Source organism: Pseudorca crassidens, chromosome 9 (assembly GCF_039906515.1).
Source record: "Pseudorca crassidens isolate mPseCra1 chromosome 9, mPseCra1.hap1, whole genome shotgun sequence".
In the NCBI taxonomy this organism is placed as follows: Eukaryota; Metazoa; Chordata; class Mammalia; order Artiodactyla; family Delphinidae; genus Pseudorca; species Pseudorca crassidens.
In genome coordinates, this window is record NC_090304.1 from 26,862,454 (window position 1) to 26,877,640 (window position 15,187).

The window sequence follows — 15,187 nt, forward strand, 5'->3', positions numbered from 1 at the left end:
CAGAATCCAACAACACATTCAAAGGATGATACACCATGATCAAGTGGGATTTATCCCAGGGATGCAAAGATTCTTCAACATATGCAAATCAATCAATGTGATACACCATATTAACAAATTGAAGAATAAAAACCATATGATCATCTCAATAGATGCAGAAAAAGCTTTCGACACAATTCAACACCCATTTATGATAAAAACTCTCCAGAAGGTAGGCATAGAGGGAATTTACCTCAACATAATAAAGGCCATATACGACAAACCCACAGCAAACATCATTCTCAATGGTGAAAAACTGAAAGCATTTCCTCTAAGATCAGGAACAAGACAAGGATGTCCACTCTCCCCACTATTATTCAATATAGGTTTGGAAGTCCTAGTCACAGCAATCAGAGAAGAAAAAGAAATAAAAAGAATACAAATTGGAAAAGAAGAAGTAAAACTGTCACTGTTTGCAGATGACATGATACTATACATATAGAATCCTAAAGATGCCACCAGAAAACTACTAGAGCTAATTGAATTGGGAGATTGGGATTGACATATATACATTAATATGTATAAAATAGATAACTAATAAGAACCTGCCGTATAAAAAAATAAATAAAATAAAATTCAAGAAAAAAATAAAAGTACAGGTAAAAGGACGATCTCAAACAGGAGAAGGTATAACACATCTTTCCATTTGTGGATAGAGCTATGTTTTGAGGTTTGATGGTGAGAAGTTGTTTATGATGAGACTCTTACTTCTGTGTGAAATAAGTCATTTCAGAAAATGAGGGAGAAAGTGGTATTGTCAGATGTTTGAGGACCAGAGAGTTTAAAAGGCCACTGAGGTTACTGAGAATGAAAAGGAGGTGATTAGAGTTATACAAAAGCTTGTTGGCCAACGTTCAATGCCTTCTTGAGGTTGAAGATCACGATAGTCTCTAATAAATGACGGAAATAACTAGGACGTCAGTATAGGCAGCAATGAGGTAGAGGAGGAGGAATAGCCCAAGATATAAATCTCACTCCAGAAAGAATTTTTAAGATGAGTTTTCAGGTTTTAGTATAAAATGATGATTTACTGTCAGAGAAACTTGATTGCGAATCTCAGCTACTAGGTGTGTGACCCTGGGCAAGTTACTTGGCTTCTCTCAAAATTTCAATTTCATCTTCTGTAAAATATAGACATCTCATCTGATTGTTGTGAAATTAAATGATAAAATATACATCAAGGGCTTAGCGTGATGCCCAGCACACAGTAAATCCTCACTAAATATTAAATATTTTAATAGACTATTTAATAAGTTTTAAAGATATTAGAGTATGTTTTATATGAAATAGGTGTTATAAAAGGCAAACTGGAAAGGTTTAGAAACGATAGGAATACTAGGAAATCGAGTCTATAGAGAAAAAAATACAGAGTATTATGGAGATAAAAGAAACATAGAAGGTAAGATCATTGGAACAACTTAATTCTTGGACAATGACCAAAGGTAACTAGGAGGTGAAACATGATGGATCTGACTGGTTATAAAGCTAAACAAACAGAAACTCCCAGGTGTCTTCTGGTGGATAAAGGGTAAAAAGTCTCATCCCTGCACACTGCAGTTTGAGGAGCTGGTATATGGGTTCTGAAGTTTCACAATTTGAATTGTACAAGTAGGTAGTTGAGACCAAAGACTCAGGGAAAGTAGGCTAAACTTTCCCTTTGACTAGTCCTAAATTAATACTCTCTCCTTTAGAAGGGCTCTTGCCTCTTTATTACAGGAGCATACCCTGCTGGTAGTCTCTCTTATGCATGTGTTTATACAGTTTACATATGAATACTTTTCTCCCTTCATCACCCCTCAACTTCTGCCCATATTTTGATTCAATTTAAGCCTTTTCCATACCTCTTGCACCTGCATAAACATTTGCACATTATATATGTATTGTTCATAGTTATTCCACATGCAACCGACATCCAGTTTAAGTTCATCAAGGGTAAAAACAAAGATTCATGCTGCCTAACAGTGTTAAACACATAGTAGGCACTTAAATGTTTCAGGACAAAAGGTCAGGTGGTTTTTTCTAAAGAACTGTACTGATCAGTATGTCTTATTTCAGTCTTCCAACAAGTTTTACTACTATAAAATAAATTAAGGAGCATACAAAATACAATAATATAAAACAGCAATTGGCAAGCTTTTTCTTAAAAGAGAGTAAATATTTCGGGCTTGCGAACCATACAGTCTCTGTTGAAACTACTTAACTATGCTCTTGTAGCACAAAAGAAGCCATAAACAATGTGCAAATAAATAGCATGGTTGTATTCCAATCTTTATAGATAAAACGCCAGCCAGCAGGTTGTAGTTTGCCAAGTCGTGTACCATAAGGAAAATGCTTAGAATATATTACATGTTGTAAAAGGAAAACATAGCTCAGCAAACTCAAAAAGTTCGAAGACAACTGATGAGAAAATACTATACTATCCTTTGAGAGATATATTGGGAGCGCTTGGTTTTTGCTATTATATGAAATAATACCAAATTAAATCTATGAAAAGTATGATATTCTAAGGTGATCCCCATGATCCTGTTTCCTGGTATATGTCTGTGTAATCTCTTCACTTTGAATATGGGTGGAACCTGTAACTTGCTTTTAACCCAAAGTATATGGCAAAGGTGATGGGACATCATTTCTGTTACATAAAACTGTGACATCTGTCTTGTTGAGAGACATTCTTCCTTACTGGTCTTGAAGAAATAAGATGTCGGTTGTGAGAGAGTGCCTCTGGCTGACAGCAAGGAACTGAATGCTGTCAACCACCGTGTGAGCTTGGAAGCAGATCCTTCCTTCTTCTGCCAAACCTTCAGTGAGAACCCAGCCCTGACTGATATCTTGACTGTCCGCTTGCAGAGGACCCAGCTAAGCTGTGCCTGGACTCCTGACCCACACAAATTGTGAGATGATAAATGTGTGTTATTTCTAAGCTATTAAGTTTATGTTAATATTGTCACACAGCAATAGGTAACTAATACAGAAGTACACTTATAGCTGGTTGTAATTAATTGTTTAAAAGCATATTTTTCTCCTACTTCTAGATCTAAAATTATATAATTAACCTAAGAGACTAAATTAAAAATAATGCTTTCATAAATGTCACATAACTTGTATTTCAATTACTGACCTCTATTAAATCTTTTTGATGCTCACTAGCTCCACATATGGACCAAGATCCTTTATGTAAAAAGAAGCTGTGTGAACTTTAAATATTTATGCCATCCTTTCACTTTTGATACTTTTCAGGTGCTCCATATTTACCCGTGTACCAGACTGTCAGAAAGCGATTTAAATATAAAACATCTCAAAACCTATTCCAGTACTGAAGGATGAAACATGTTCTAAGAAAACTCTATCTTTGATTTTCAAAGTAAATGTAGGAGCCCCTTAGTTCTTCAATCTATTGCTCAGAGAAGGGCCTTTTAAGTATTCATATTCATTTATTTTGTTGCATTCCGAAGGTCTAAAGTAGACCTACCATGGGTTTTCTGGCAGTGCTCACTGTCTCCAGTTTCCATAGTTACATTGCTTCTGAAACCGTAAATCCACTACTCTGTTACGCCACACTCATGTGCGTGTACACACTGAGACACAGAGTTGCCTTGGTAAATTAGAGAATGGTTAAAATGTTCACAGTCTATATTGAAAAGTTATTAATGCAAATCATCTTCGGCTTTAATTTTCTCTCACTTGTGGAATAAAAAAATCTTTGAGCGATGAGCAGTATAGTAATGGCCTAAGCTCCTAACCACTGACCTTAAATCTCCATATTTGGTTTGTATTTCGAACTATTCATCCATTTCTTAAGGCAGAATTCATCTGTTGTACAAGCTGTATTGACCAGGAAACGGAGAAAAGTAGAAAACCTAGTAGATAAGATTCCTTCTGCTAATCTAATCTCTCAAAGAAATGTAAAAATGCTTCCAAATTTTGTTTTAAGATTTCCTAGAGAAAACAAGCTAACAGATAATAAAACTAAGTTTACTTAAGTTATACATATTTTTAAAAATCTTATACACTTAGAAGGAGTTGATAGTAGGGCATAAACAATAATGAGATGATTAAAAATATTAGCTTTATGGAAAGACCAGACTATAAAGGCAAGGCCTTTGCTTTATACTTGTTATATTGTTTTATGCAATTATTAATTCAACAAATAGTTACTGAATACCTAGTTTAATACTTGGTGAATTGATATTTCACCAAAGGCAGACCCTTTTTTTCTTATCTGTCACTGTGCTTTAGTTATTCTTATTTGAGTTTTTCCTTATTATATATTGTCAAAAAATCTCCTTAGCTAGATCACCAAGTTCATTAGACATGTGTTGTTTCCGCGTAACTGCTGACATCAACACTAAGCTTTCTGTCACTATGTAACAAGGATCCTCTTCCTCCAGCTTTCAGTAACATGGACCTTCTCCCTTTACAGCCTCATTGGCAGTGTCCTCAAAGTACAGAGTTCTACTAACGATCTCTTTACAGTGATTTAGGCATTTTCTAATGTGTTCCTCAAAATCCTTCCAGCCCTTGCCCACTGCCTGGTTCTAAAGCCACTCCCATATTTTTATTTTATATTTGTTATGGAAGCACTCACTTTTAAAACACCAAAATCTGTTATGAAATAACATTTTCAATGTTTGCAGAAGATGATTGCCTACTTAGAAAATTCAAGTGAATCTATAAACAATTCAAAAGTTGCTGGTTATAAGATGGATAAACAAAAGTCCAATAGCAGTCCCTTGTACAGCTACAATCAACAATAAAGTGTAGTAATAATAAACACATCTATTATGGTATTAACTTACGTTGTAATTATTTACTTTACTTATGTCTCCTCCTTAAGGGAAGAGAGTAACTCATTTATATTTGTAACCCCAATATCTAGCATGCACCTGGGTGTTCAACGAACATTTTTTGAATGAATTATCAGTCGTCATTAGATTCTTAGTATCATTCACATATACTTCTACTGGAGAAAAGAATTAAAATTTAGCTGGATATTTTTTAAACCATTATAATAATCTCCAGATTTCTGTTCAAAGAGAAAAGTCCCAGGTTCAAATCATGAAATGCCATTCTTCACTTTTCACCTATTTGGACTGGTAAAGATTAAAATGTTTGATAATGCACATTGTTGTTAAGGGTAAGGGTAACCTAATATTCTTATAACAGTTGATTGAAGTATAAGGTAACATAACCTCTTGGCCGAGCAATCTAATATCTAATACAATTTAACATGCTTCTATCAAGTAAGCCTATATCTTGGAATTTATTCTATAGATACTATATACTTATATGTGTATGCAGACCTTATATATAAGACTTGTATAATAAGATTGTTAGTAACAGAAAATAATGAGTTAAACTTATCAGTAGAGAATGATTTAAGTAAATTGTGGCATAACTATACAATAAAATCCTATTCAGCTGTCGAGAAGAATGAGGTATACCTATATGAAGGCACATGGACTGATCTCTAACATGTATTAAGCAGAAAAAGCAAGGTGCTGAATGCTCCCATGTATATTAGTTATGTTGAAATATTTGGGTGGGAAACCCAGGACAGTATTGTCCCTGGGTATGGGGAGTGAGGAACTGAAAGGACAACCCAATTTTTCTACATGTCCTTTTACATTTTCTGTATTTATATACTTGTATCAAAACTGTGAATTATTTTTTCCCAAAATTCCTTCAATCATTCTTTACTTACTAAAAGATAAATTTAAAAACTGCAACTGACATGACCGTTTCTAGAATTTAAGCATAAGTCACACTAAATTTGGAGTTATTGCATTCAGTTCTGGGCACAGTTAAAGAGACAATGCCAGGGACTTCCCTGGTGGTGCAATGGTTAAGAATCTGCCTGCCAATGCAGGAGACACGGGTTCGAGCCCGGGTCCGGGAAGATCCCACATGCCATGGAGCAACTAAGCCCATGCGTCACAACTACTGAGTGTGTGCACTAGAGCCCGCGAGCCACAACTACTGAGCCCATGTGCCACAACTCCTGAAGCCCACATGCTCTAGGGCCCACGCACCGCAACGATGAGTAGCCCCTACTCACCACGACTAGAGAAAAGCCCACATGCAGCAACAAAGACCCAACGCAGCCATAAATAAATAAATAAATAAATTTAAAAAAAAAAAAAAGAGACAATGCCAGACCAAAAGGTGCGACACGAGAACAACCAGGAGAGTGAGGAGTGTGAAACCAGTTTAAGAAACTATGTCTAGGGCTTCCCTGGTGGCGCAGTGGTTGAGAGTCTGCCTGCCGATGCAGGGGACGCGGGTTCGTGCCCCGGTCCGGGAGAATCCCACATGCCGCGGAGCGGCTGGGCCCGTGAGCCATGGCCGCTGAGCCTGCGCGTCCGGAGCCTGTGCTCCGCAACGGGAGAGGCCACAACAGTGAGAGGCCCGCGTACCACAAACTATGTCTACTTAGTTTGGAGAAGATTTGAGGTGATTAAATAGTTATTTTCAAATATTTTAAGAGTGTCATGTTTAAGAGTATCAGAAGACAAAACTAGGAACAACAAACTTGTTACAGGCATACAAATTAAACATTAATATACAGAACTTTCTAATAAATCATACATTTTCAATAACAAAGCATTGCTTTGTAAAGTAGCGAGCCCTTTAAACTAGATAATCTGTACTCAAATGGTGCTTGATACCTGTCAAGGATTATGGAAAAGTGATTTGTGGCCAAATGGGAGCTTTGATTATATAACTGCCAAGGTTTATTTCAATTCCAAGATTCTATGATCTAAACTTAAAAAAAAGCTAAGTAGGGTTATGTATGTGTATTTAAGTAAGAACCAATGAAGTTTTAAAGATGAACAAAAATGTGATTTGTCAGTTTGTTACTTTTCTTTCAGTTAGAAGACAATTATGATAAAAATCTGTGATATATACAATGGGCTTATGTGTACATCAACTTATCAAATGAATCACTGTAATAATCCCAATCTAAATACTGAGATTCTCCAAAAAATCTATTGGCATTAATTTTAGTTTTTTTAAAACAAATGCAGGGCGAAGCACTGTGAACATTTTTAAATTATAAGAGCTACATTTTCATATATATATTTTCCTAATTCATTTCAAGTTCAGATCAACATTTTAATTTAAATTAGAACTTAAGGCAATTCCTCTTTAATTTACCTTAACTCTTGTATAATTTACCTTAACTCGTGTAGAGTGTTAAATACGTAATCTCAGAATAGGCAAACCCATAAAATCATTATGCACAAGAGAAAACCGTGACTGGGAAGAGCAAAGTATGTATGCTAGACTAACCAATTAGAAGAACTGTTCCAACGGCCAAACCTCCACCTGGAAATGAAACAAAACCAAGAAGAAAATTAATCTACCTTTTCACATTATCTTTAGCATAAAAGTTAGGCATTATCAAGGACAGGTACTTCAATAACTTTAAAATTGCAGTTAAAAACAACATTTTAATTACCTTTGCAATACTTTGCTTAAGGTGCTATTATGAAATAATTACATATTATATGTAATTATACACTACACATTACAATTACTTTCATAATATACTGTACTATCCTCCTTTCTCCTGTGTTAGGACCATGCAGCATTCAACATAACCGGTTAAGCGATCCATAAATGTTATATTTAGCACTTGCTAATAAATTAGCTCAATAGCTGAGACCTAAATGTGCACAGTAACCTAACTACAACAGAAGTACAACATAGAAAAGAAAGGTTACTGTAAGAGAAATTCCACTTTAATATTTATTCTCAAATTTAATAAGCCTTGGAAAAAAACCCCTGATAATTAAAACGAATTTTTTCCATTATTAACAATATACACAAAGTCAGGACATACTCTAAATATTTTTGTCATTTCAAACAAAAAAGGCACAATCACAAAACACATTTTCAATTTTACTAGAAAATGTTATTTTAAATATCTGAATTAGGGTAATATGATCATAAACATATAACTCAAATAGTTTATTAGAAATCAATTTAAAATCAACTTTTAGGAAACTAGAACAACATCAGAAAGATAAAGACATTCAATCATTTGACTCCTGATATTTTGTTTGTAAAACCACTTGTAAAAGTATTACTATGTATAATTAATGTTGTAAACGCTAACAAATTCACTTAGAAATTTAAGAATGTGTACACAAAGAATGAAATGTACTTAAAGTATAATTAATTTAAAAAGAAACTAAAAATTGCTGGACAGTTGAAGACATTACTAGCGTTTTGCTTGTTTGCACAAAATGGTGAAACATTTAGAATAACAATAAAGAACTTTTCCTCAAAAAAGTTTTGTAGTGGCGAACACTACATAGAAAAACTTACTATGAAAAATTCATTTGACAGTGCTTATTTTTTGCCTTGCAAATAAGCATAAATAACTGTTATGTTTCAAAGAATTTGAAATTTGGTAACATGCATGCACACAGAATACAATCCAACATTTGGGGACTTTATAAAGAAAACATTCCAAATTGTTAGAAAAGAATTTTTTAAAAAATGAAACCAATACACTTATATATTTTTAAATGGATTTTTTATGGAAACAAATATGTATTTTACTTTCACATTGAGATAAGTTCCTTCATTTTAGCATTTAAAGCCACACCAGACTACACAGGATAACTCCAAATGTTGGTCAAGCTAAAAGATTAACATAAACTGAAATACGTGTGATGATAATAACCATAAAGGATCAGAGCAAATTTTCTTTGGGACAAGATTAAATATTTAATTTTATAGTTTGTGCTACATATAGACCACTACTTTTTAATCCATTTGAAACACTTTAAATCACACTTTCCAACTCCTTACTTCACTATTTTCCCTTACATGCAAAAATAAATATTTAACTACGTAATCATCATTTTGTGTATTTGAGATGAAATAATACAAGCACATAACAGATACTGCAGTGTCTAGTCTACAGCAAGTACTATAAAAAAGTTAGCTGCCTTTCTTTCTATAACTTAATTTTTATAGGAAGGATTTAGATTTATTATCTAAACTTCTTTGGGTCTACATTCATATCTCCTCAAATTAGCAAGTTATATAAGGCCTCCAAGTCGAATAGTTAGAGAAGTATTTTCTGAATTATATTCACAGTGAAATAATGAGAACAGATAAAGAAATAGTTTCCCTATTAAATGAAGTGATACCTTACTCAGGTGACTTGCCCAAGGAGGTACAGTAAGAGCTACCCTTACGAGTCTGGCAATTATTTTCTGACTAGAAACTAAATGATACACTAAAACTGTATCATTAGATAAATGGTGATCACCTTAACAGTAAATCAGACTAGGCTAAGGCAATTTTCTGTAAGAATGAGTCAAACAATCCACTGTTCCTGATAATTCAGGAACCACCCCTCGAATTTTTAAAATCTCACATATATTAAAATTCTGATGTTTGGAAAATTTGAACATTACTTAAAACAAGATAATATGAAGACAGTTTAATGACTTTTATCAGCCAAATTAATATTCTATCAGGACTTCTCCTACAAAAAGGCAATTCTATTTTTCTAATGGGCTATATAATGTAAATTCACTAGACTCAAATTTGAATTGGCCCTAGTCAATGTTGGTCATTTGGAAGGTTGGTCATGGGAAATAAGAAGCCACCTTATTATTTGTAAATCAAGTTTTTATTCTATGTATATGAGGTAAAATTATTTGACATGTACATACACACACACATATAGCAGCAAAGTTCCTCTATTCTTCCAAACTTCATTTTAGTGTGTGACAAGACCCCACATTTCCCCAAAATACTTCTGTATAAGGTATTTTGAAATAACTCACTTGATATACTGAGGTTCTAGTTATATTTTAAACTAGAGTAAATTTGAATAAGTTTGTAGTCATGCTCCCTACCAAAAACTGAAAAGCTTAAACAACCAATCATGACAAGATGTCTTGACATGGCATGTTCAACAAAAGTTAGTTTTAATACATCTTTAAATTCAGTAATCCATTAGTAACTTCAAAAGCAACACAGATTTCACACTAATAGTTCCCAATTAAAATAGAAATAAAATAGTTCCTAATAGTCCACTAAAATGTCTGACATGTAAGTAATGTGGTAAGTAAGCACTCGTCTTATTTCTATAATGAAACATACAAAGGAGTAAAATGGTCTTATGGCCTCCTCTTCTCTTTAATCATATCTTAGGGAAATCATCAATATTCTAAGTCACTAAGCAAATAAACTGTTGGTTTTACTTCTAGACCTTTTAAAGAAGTATATTAAGTTATTCTCCAGCTTACTAAAAAATATGGGTAGAATATTTTATCAACTTGTAAGACTACATGAGTTTGAAAGCTTGAAGATACTTTGCAAGTCTGATATCTTAAAGTATTAATTTCATCAAGCTTTTACATTTTAAAAAAATGACAGCATTTTGTCTTAAAACTAGAAAAAAAACTGATAGTGTAAAAACACCAGAAAATTTAAGATTTTAAGTGCCAATATCTTTTTTTTTAAATATGAAGGAAAGAATTAAAAAAAATTCATGTGAATAGTTAGAACGTGATATATTAATTTAGAGGGAGAAAATTCAATCCCACACACTTCCCCCAAAAAATCTTTAATTAAGCTATAAATTTAGGGTGAATGAGGTCAAATTAATATATTAGAATATTAAGGTCCAGAAGTGTTATCTTATTTTACAACAAGGGCAACTCGTTTTTCAAAGTTAGAGGAAGTAAAAGGGAAAACAAATAAAAGTCAGGAAAGATAAGTGATTTATACCAGTCCTTTCCAGTGCTCTCTATAAATGGTTTTGCTTAAAATTATAGAAAGGCATTTTAGGGAAAATGCAACGTTAAAAACCAGTTCATATTCTTGGTTCATGGCAATATCCTTAACTACTTAACTAATGCCACACTTCAAATTAAATTGCAGTTATATCATTAACAGGTCTACTTTTTCTTCTCTCTCTAGGAGGTATGAAACATCCCAACAACTCCTGATTATCACAACTATTGGCTGGGCAAATATGGGAATCAAAAAAGACAAGCCATCAGCAATGAGAATGGTTCTGTAGATTAAATTACAGAAAACAATTTTACATAGCAATACAAGGGAATAAGCTACTTTTACTTTAAATGTACAGCTGTCAATTGTTAAAATGTCACAACCAGGATTATGTTAAATATATAATCCAAGATCTATGCATATCATCCCACACTCCAGATTAAGATATAGTGGAGCAAAGGAACTACAACCACCAGTATTTATTTTTTCACAGCAGTGTTGAAAATGGCAGCTACCCTCAAGCTTCTTCAGAGTCCTCTTCCTGGACTATTATTTACCCCTAATCCCTATTTCCATTCACTTGACTGTCAAAATTTTAAAAGTTCTGAACAGCACAGAGTTAAGCCAGTTAAACCTGAGAAGTCATCGTTCCTTCGAATATCTTTTTGAAGGATGGGACTGGGGGTTAATATGGTCCTAAAATGGACTATATATCCTAGAAAAAGTGAAATTCTGCCAGAATCCTTTACCTACTGTATAATCTCTCTTTGGAAATTCCTGGAAGAAGAAAAATGACATATTTACATATGGTGTCCTCAAATAACAACATAAATGTCCTGGAAAGGCAGGATTGAGAAACTGGGTTAGGAAATCTCAGAACTTAAAAAATTAGCCAACTTGGGAAAGGTATATCGATATCTAACAATAAAATAAGCTGTCAGAACAAAAATATTTAATACAATTAGATCATGTAAAAGATGCAGTAATAGGGAATTCTCAAGTTTATAAAACACTTTCGAGTAAGCAATGGAAATATTAGCATATCATCAAATAACTAATATTCAATTAGCCTATATTATGCCTTTCAAATATGTTTTGCATCTGCACTTAAAATTACAATAATGTCCCAGTGGCAGTAGTAAAATATCACTGCAGTGTATGTCAGTGACAATACAATATTTACTTGTTACGCAGTAACCACAGAATATATATAGGCAAGAATCACAGTATCACAGTAGAGTTTCATCATTCTAATATCGTAAAATCCTACTGTCATTACATTTTGTCACAATATGTTTATATTAGACTTGTCACAATCTGAGTCAAATAACATTTTAGAACAACAATATAATCTGAATTGCTTTTACTTTTGTGTATACACATTAGCAGCCAAATGTTTCACATTCAAATAATGGTTTAATGAAAAACAAATGTATAGGGTTTGCTCCATAGGGCCACACAAAATAGAAAATCAAAATACAAAAATGCCTTAAGAAGTTAAGAACAACTGAAATACTTCTGGACAGTTTATTATTCCAAATGTAGTAACTCCTTTTATAACAATGTCTTCAACTCCTGTGCAATTTGAGAATTAACTGTATACATGCAAAACATATTTCAAAATATCCAAAAACTGATACTTATTTCAATCATCTTAATGAACACTAATTTTTACCATAAGCTTGTTAGAATCAAATTATTAGAGTCCCCATCCCCAAGCAAATCTGGAAAAATTTTAAATTACAGTTCAAGTTTATATCACTGTAGAAACATGTGAGGAAGGTGCTTTGGGTCACCTTTCTGGTGGGTGCTTTAAGAGACTATATGGTTAAATCTTTAGGCTTAGATTCAATAACTGGTTAAAAACACTTGAAAAGAGTTCTCAGAAATTTGAAACAGTTGCAGCATAGTGCAGAGCACTAAATGTGGAGCTTAAAGATCAGCCCAGATTGTCACTAGTTTTGTGACTCTGTTCATGTTAGTTAATCTCTGAGTCTGATTTTAGAACTCAAACACATAATTGCATCCTATGTGTTTCATAATCTCTTGTCCAGGCTTTTTCCTACACAATATTTTTCCTTCAACCAAAAACTTATTTAGAATCTACTACGTGCCAGGTACTGTGCTAGGCACATTTTGTTATTCTAATGAGGAACTGAAAGTATAATGTTAAAAATGTGACCTTTTTGTTTGGAGAGTTTCAAGATCAAGTGAATGAAGTTACATATCTCCATTGAGTTACAAAAAGGAAAAAGAAAAAAATTAAAGACTAGGAACAGCCTCCAACCTTTAAGTTTAAATATAGGACGACACCAAGTAAGGCTCACAAGGGAAAGAAAGTGAGACAAATATTTGCTAACTAGATATTTTGAATCATTTCTGTTTATAGTACCATGCAATTAAGGAAGGCAACAGTCTTGAAACAATTAAGGGAAAATACTTAGATTTATGTATAAATAACCAGGATCCAGTTAAGGTCATGAAATAACAGAGGCAAGAAGCCATAGTCTTTTTCATTGGCCTCGTCATTTTCTATTGCACTAAACCTATCTGAAAAGCCTACTTGTGGGAAAAAAATTACAGAGAGAAAATGTCAAGGGAAGTACAAGAACAAGCAATGGCATTTGTAATATTTTATGAAAGTGTACAAGGCTTAACTGACACATCTCACCCTATAAAAATGTTATGAAATATAAACATGGACCAATTTTAGTAAAGTAGCATTCTGATAGGAATTAACTAATTTACAAGCCTTATTAACACTGCAGCTTTGTCCTACCAATCTAATCTGTTCAATCTTGTCAACATAAGTTATGAATCAAGCATATTCTTTAGTAGCCTTCTTATGAAAAATTCCAGAGATTATACAGGAAAGCCTAAAAACTGGACTTCTTTTTCTTGTCAAATGTGAATTAATTTTAAACATATTGTTTGAGATGTAACTCTGGGAAGCGTAATATATAGAAGAAAAAATAACAAAAACAAATATACATATATTTAACGCAGATGCTGGCTATGACTGCTAAGGTCAAAGACCGGCTTTAACTACTTTGGATCCACATAAGCCTTTAACACACATTCTCTTAAAGTCAATATAATTTGTTTAAAGATTCAGAACCAGGAGATAAGCAGCCTGGTGGTGGAGAGGGGAAGTTACTTTCTTCAACATTTTCTAATGGAAGCTCATCTCTCACAACTGATACAAACTTTTGTTAGTCCAAACCGTGAGCTACCTGGGGTTGGCAGAAGGGTTCATTCACAGACCAGGACGGGATACTAGATCAATGCCAAACCATTTCCAAACATTAATGATTCCCCTTGACTAGGAAGCATGTCAGGGTAAAAGCATGTAGGTTTCCTGTCGTAATCTAGAAAAAAGCTGGCGGGCACCAGAGTAGGAAGTGGGAGCACGAAAACAGATTTAGTTAACAGCATTTAGAAGTCTCCATGCAACCCTTCCTCCCCTCCATCTCCATCAGACCGGGCTATCCTCTCCACGTCCGAAGGCTGAGAGGTCAGAGAGAAATGTGGGGTCAGAGTGGTTTCCCCGGGCAGGTCCCCTCCCTAGTTTTCCCTCTGTTGAGCCCAGATCTCCGTTCTGAACCGACCTAGGAGCTGGTCCAGGGCTGGGAGCCCGGTTGATACCAGCAGCTGTCCATTCCGCACCGACGGTCGTGTCCCCGCGATGGACACCAGTCGAGAGCAGCCGCTGTCGGTACCGCTGGCTCTAGGACCCCTCCGCTGGAAGCTGGTGACGCTGTTCCTGCTAGCCGCCACCACCATAGACCCAGTACTCCTGGTGCCTGTGCTGCAAGTCGCCGCTGCCGCCATCTTGGCGCTTCCCGCGTTGACCCAATAGGAACTCTGGGAGCTCAAGCCTCGGGTCTGTCAGAGCCAGCCCCAAACTCCCGCCTCCTTGCCTCCTCCTCGGCTCCCGAAGCCAATAGGACTAAGAGTTCCCTCCCGAGTCAACCAATGGCAAGGCGTATTACTGAGAAGTGCATTCTACGTCAGGACGACGGACTTCTTCAAGGCCCAGGTGAGAAAGAGACCCCCTGAGTCTTGGGTGAGAGGCTTCGGGGTTCTTTGGGACTAGAGGTGGGTAATATCATTAAACATTTTTCTCGTTTTGAGTGCCCTCATTCACGCTGAATTAAAGAAAAGGCTGGTGGAGCGGTATATCAAGCAAATACCAGTAGGACCTTGCACTTTTCTCCGCTCAGTATTAAAGAGGATACTCCCTCCCACCGCGTTCTTTTCTGATTTTTTGGGAGAATATTCCCTCCGCCATCCTCTTCAGGTCTTTTTCTGAATGGCTGTGTAATAGTGAAGGGATTGGAACTCTTACCTTAGCGACTTGCTTGTTGAGCCCCTGGGCTTGGTT

At 34.9% G+C, this 15,187-nt stretch overlaps 2 protein-coding genes across 10 annotated transcripts in view; one reads left to right on the forward strand and one right to left on the reverse strand.

Moving 5' to 3' along the window:
- ELP4 (elongator acetyltransferase complex subunit 4) overlaps window positions 1-14,699 on the reverse strand; it is a 243,847-nt gene extending 229,148 nt beyond the window's left edge. For 3 of the 6 annotated variants that reach the window (XM_067749512.1, XM_067749511.1, XM_067749513.1), the window contains exons 1-2: window positions 14,412-14,697; window positions 7,330-7,365 (exon numbers count right to left, since the gene is read on the reverse strand). In XM_067749512.1, the coding sequence (XP_067605613.1) occupies window positions 7,330-7,365; window positions 14,412-14,634 (259 nt within the window). In that variant the 5' untranslated portion in view covers window positions 14,635-14,697. Of the gene's footprint in view, window positions 1-7,329; window positions 7,366-14,411 lie in introns of all 6 variants that reach the window. The other 3 variants (XM_067749514.1, XM_067749510.1, XM_067749515.1) reach the window with 3 other exon arrangements.
- A 16-nt stretch (window positions 14,700-14,715) lies between these two features.
- The window catches only part of IMMP1L (inner mitochondrial membrane peptidase subunit 1), a 74,381-nt gene continuing 73,909 nt past the window's right edge, over window positions 14,716-15,187 (forward strand). Inside the window, exon 1 of one of the 4 annotated variants that reach the window (XM_067749528.1) lies at window positions 14,716-14,842. The gene's annotated coding sequence lies outside the window, so the exon portion shown is untranslated. Of the gene's footprint in view, window positions 14,902-15,187 lie in introns of all 4 variants that reach the window. The other 3 variants (XM_067749527.1, XM_067749530.1, XM_067749529.1) reach the window with 3 other exon arrangements.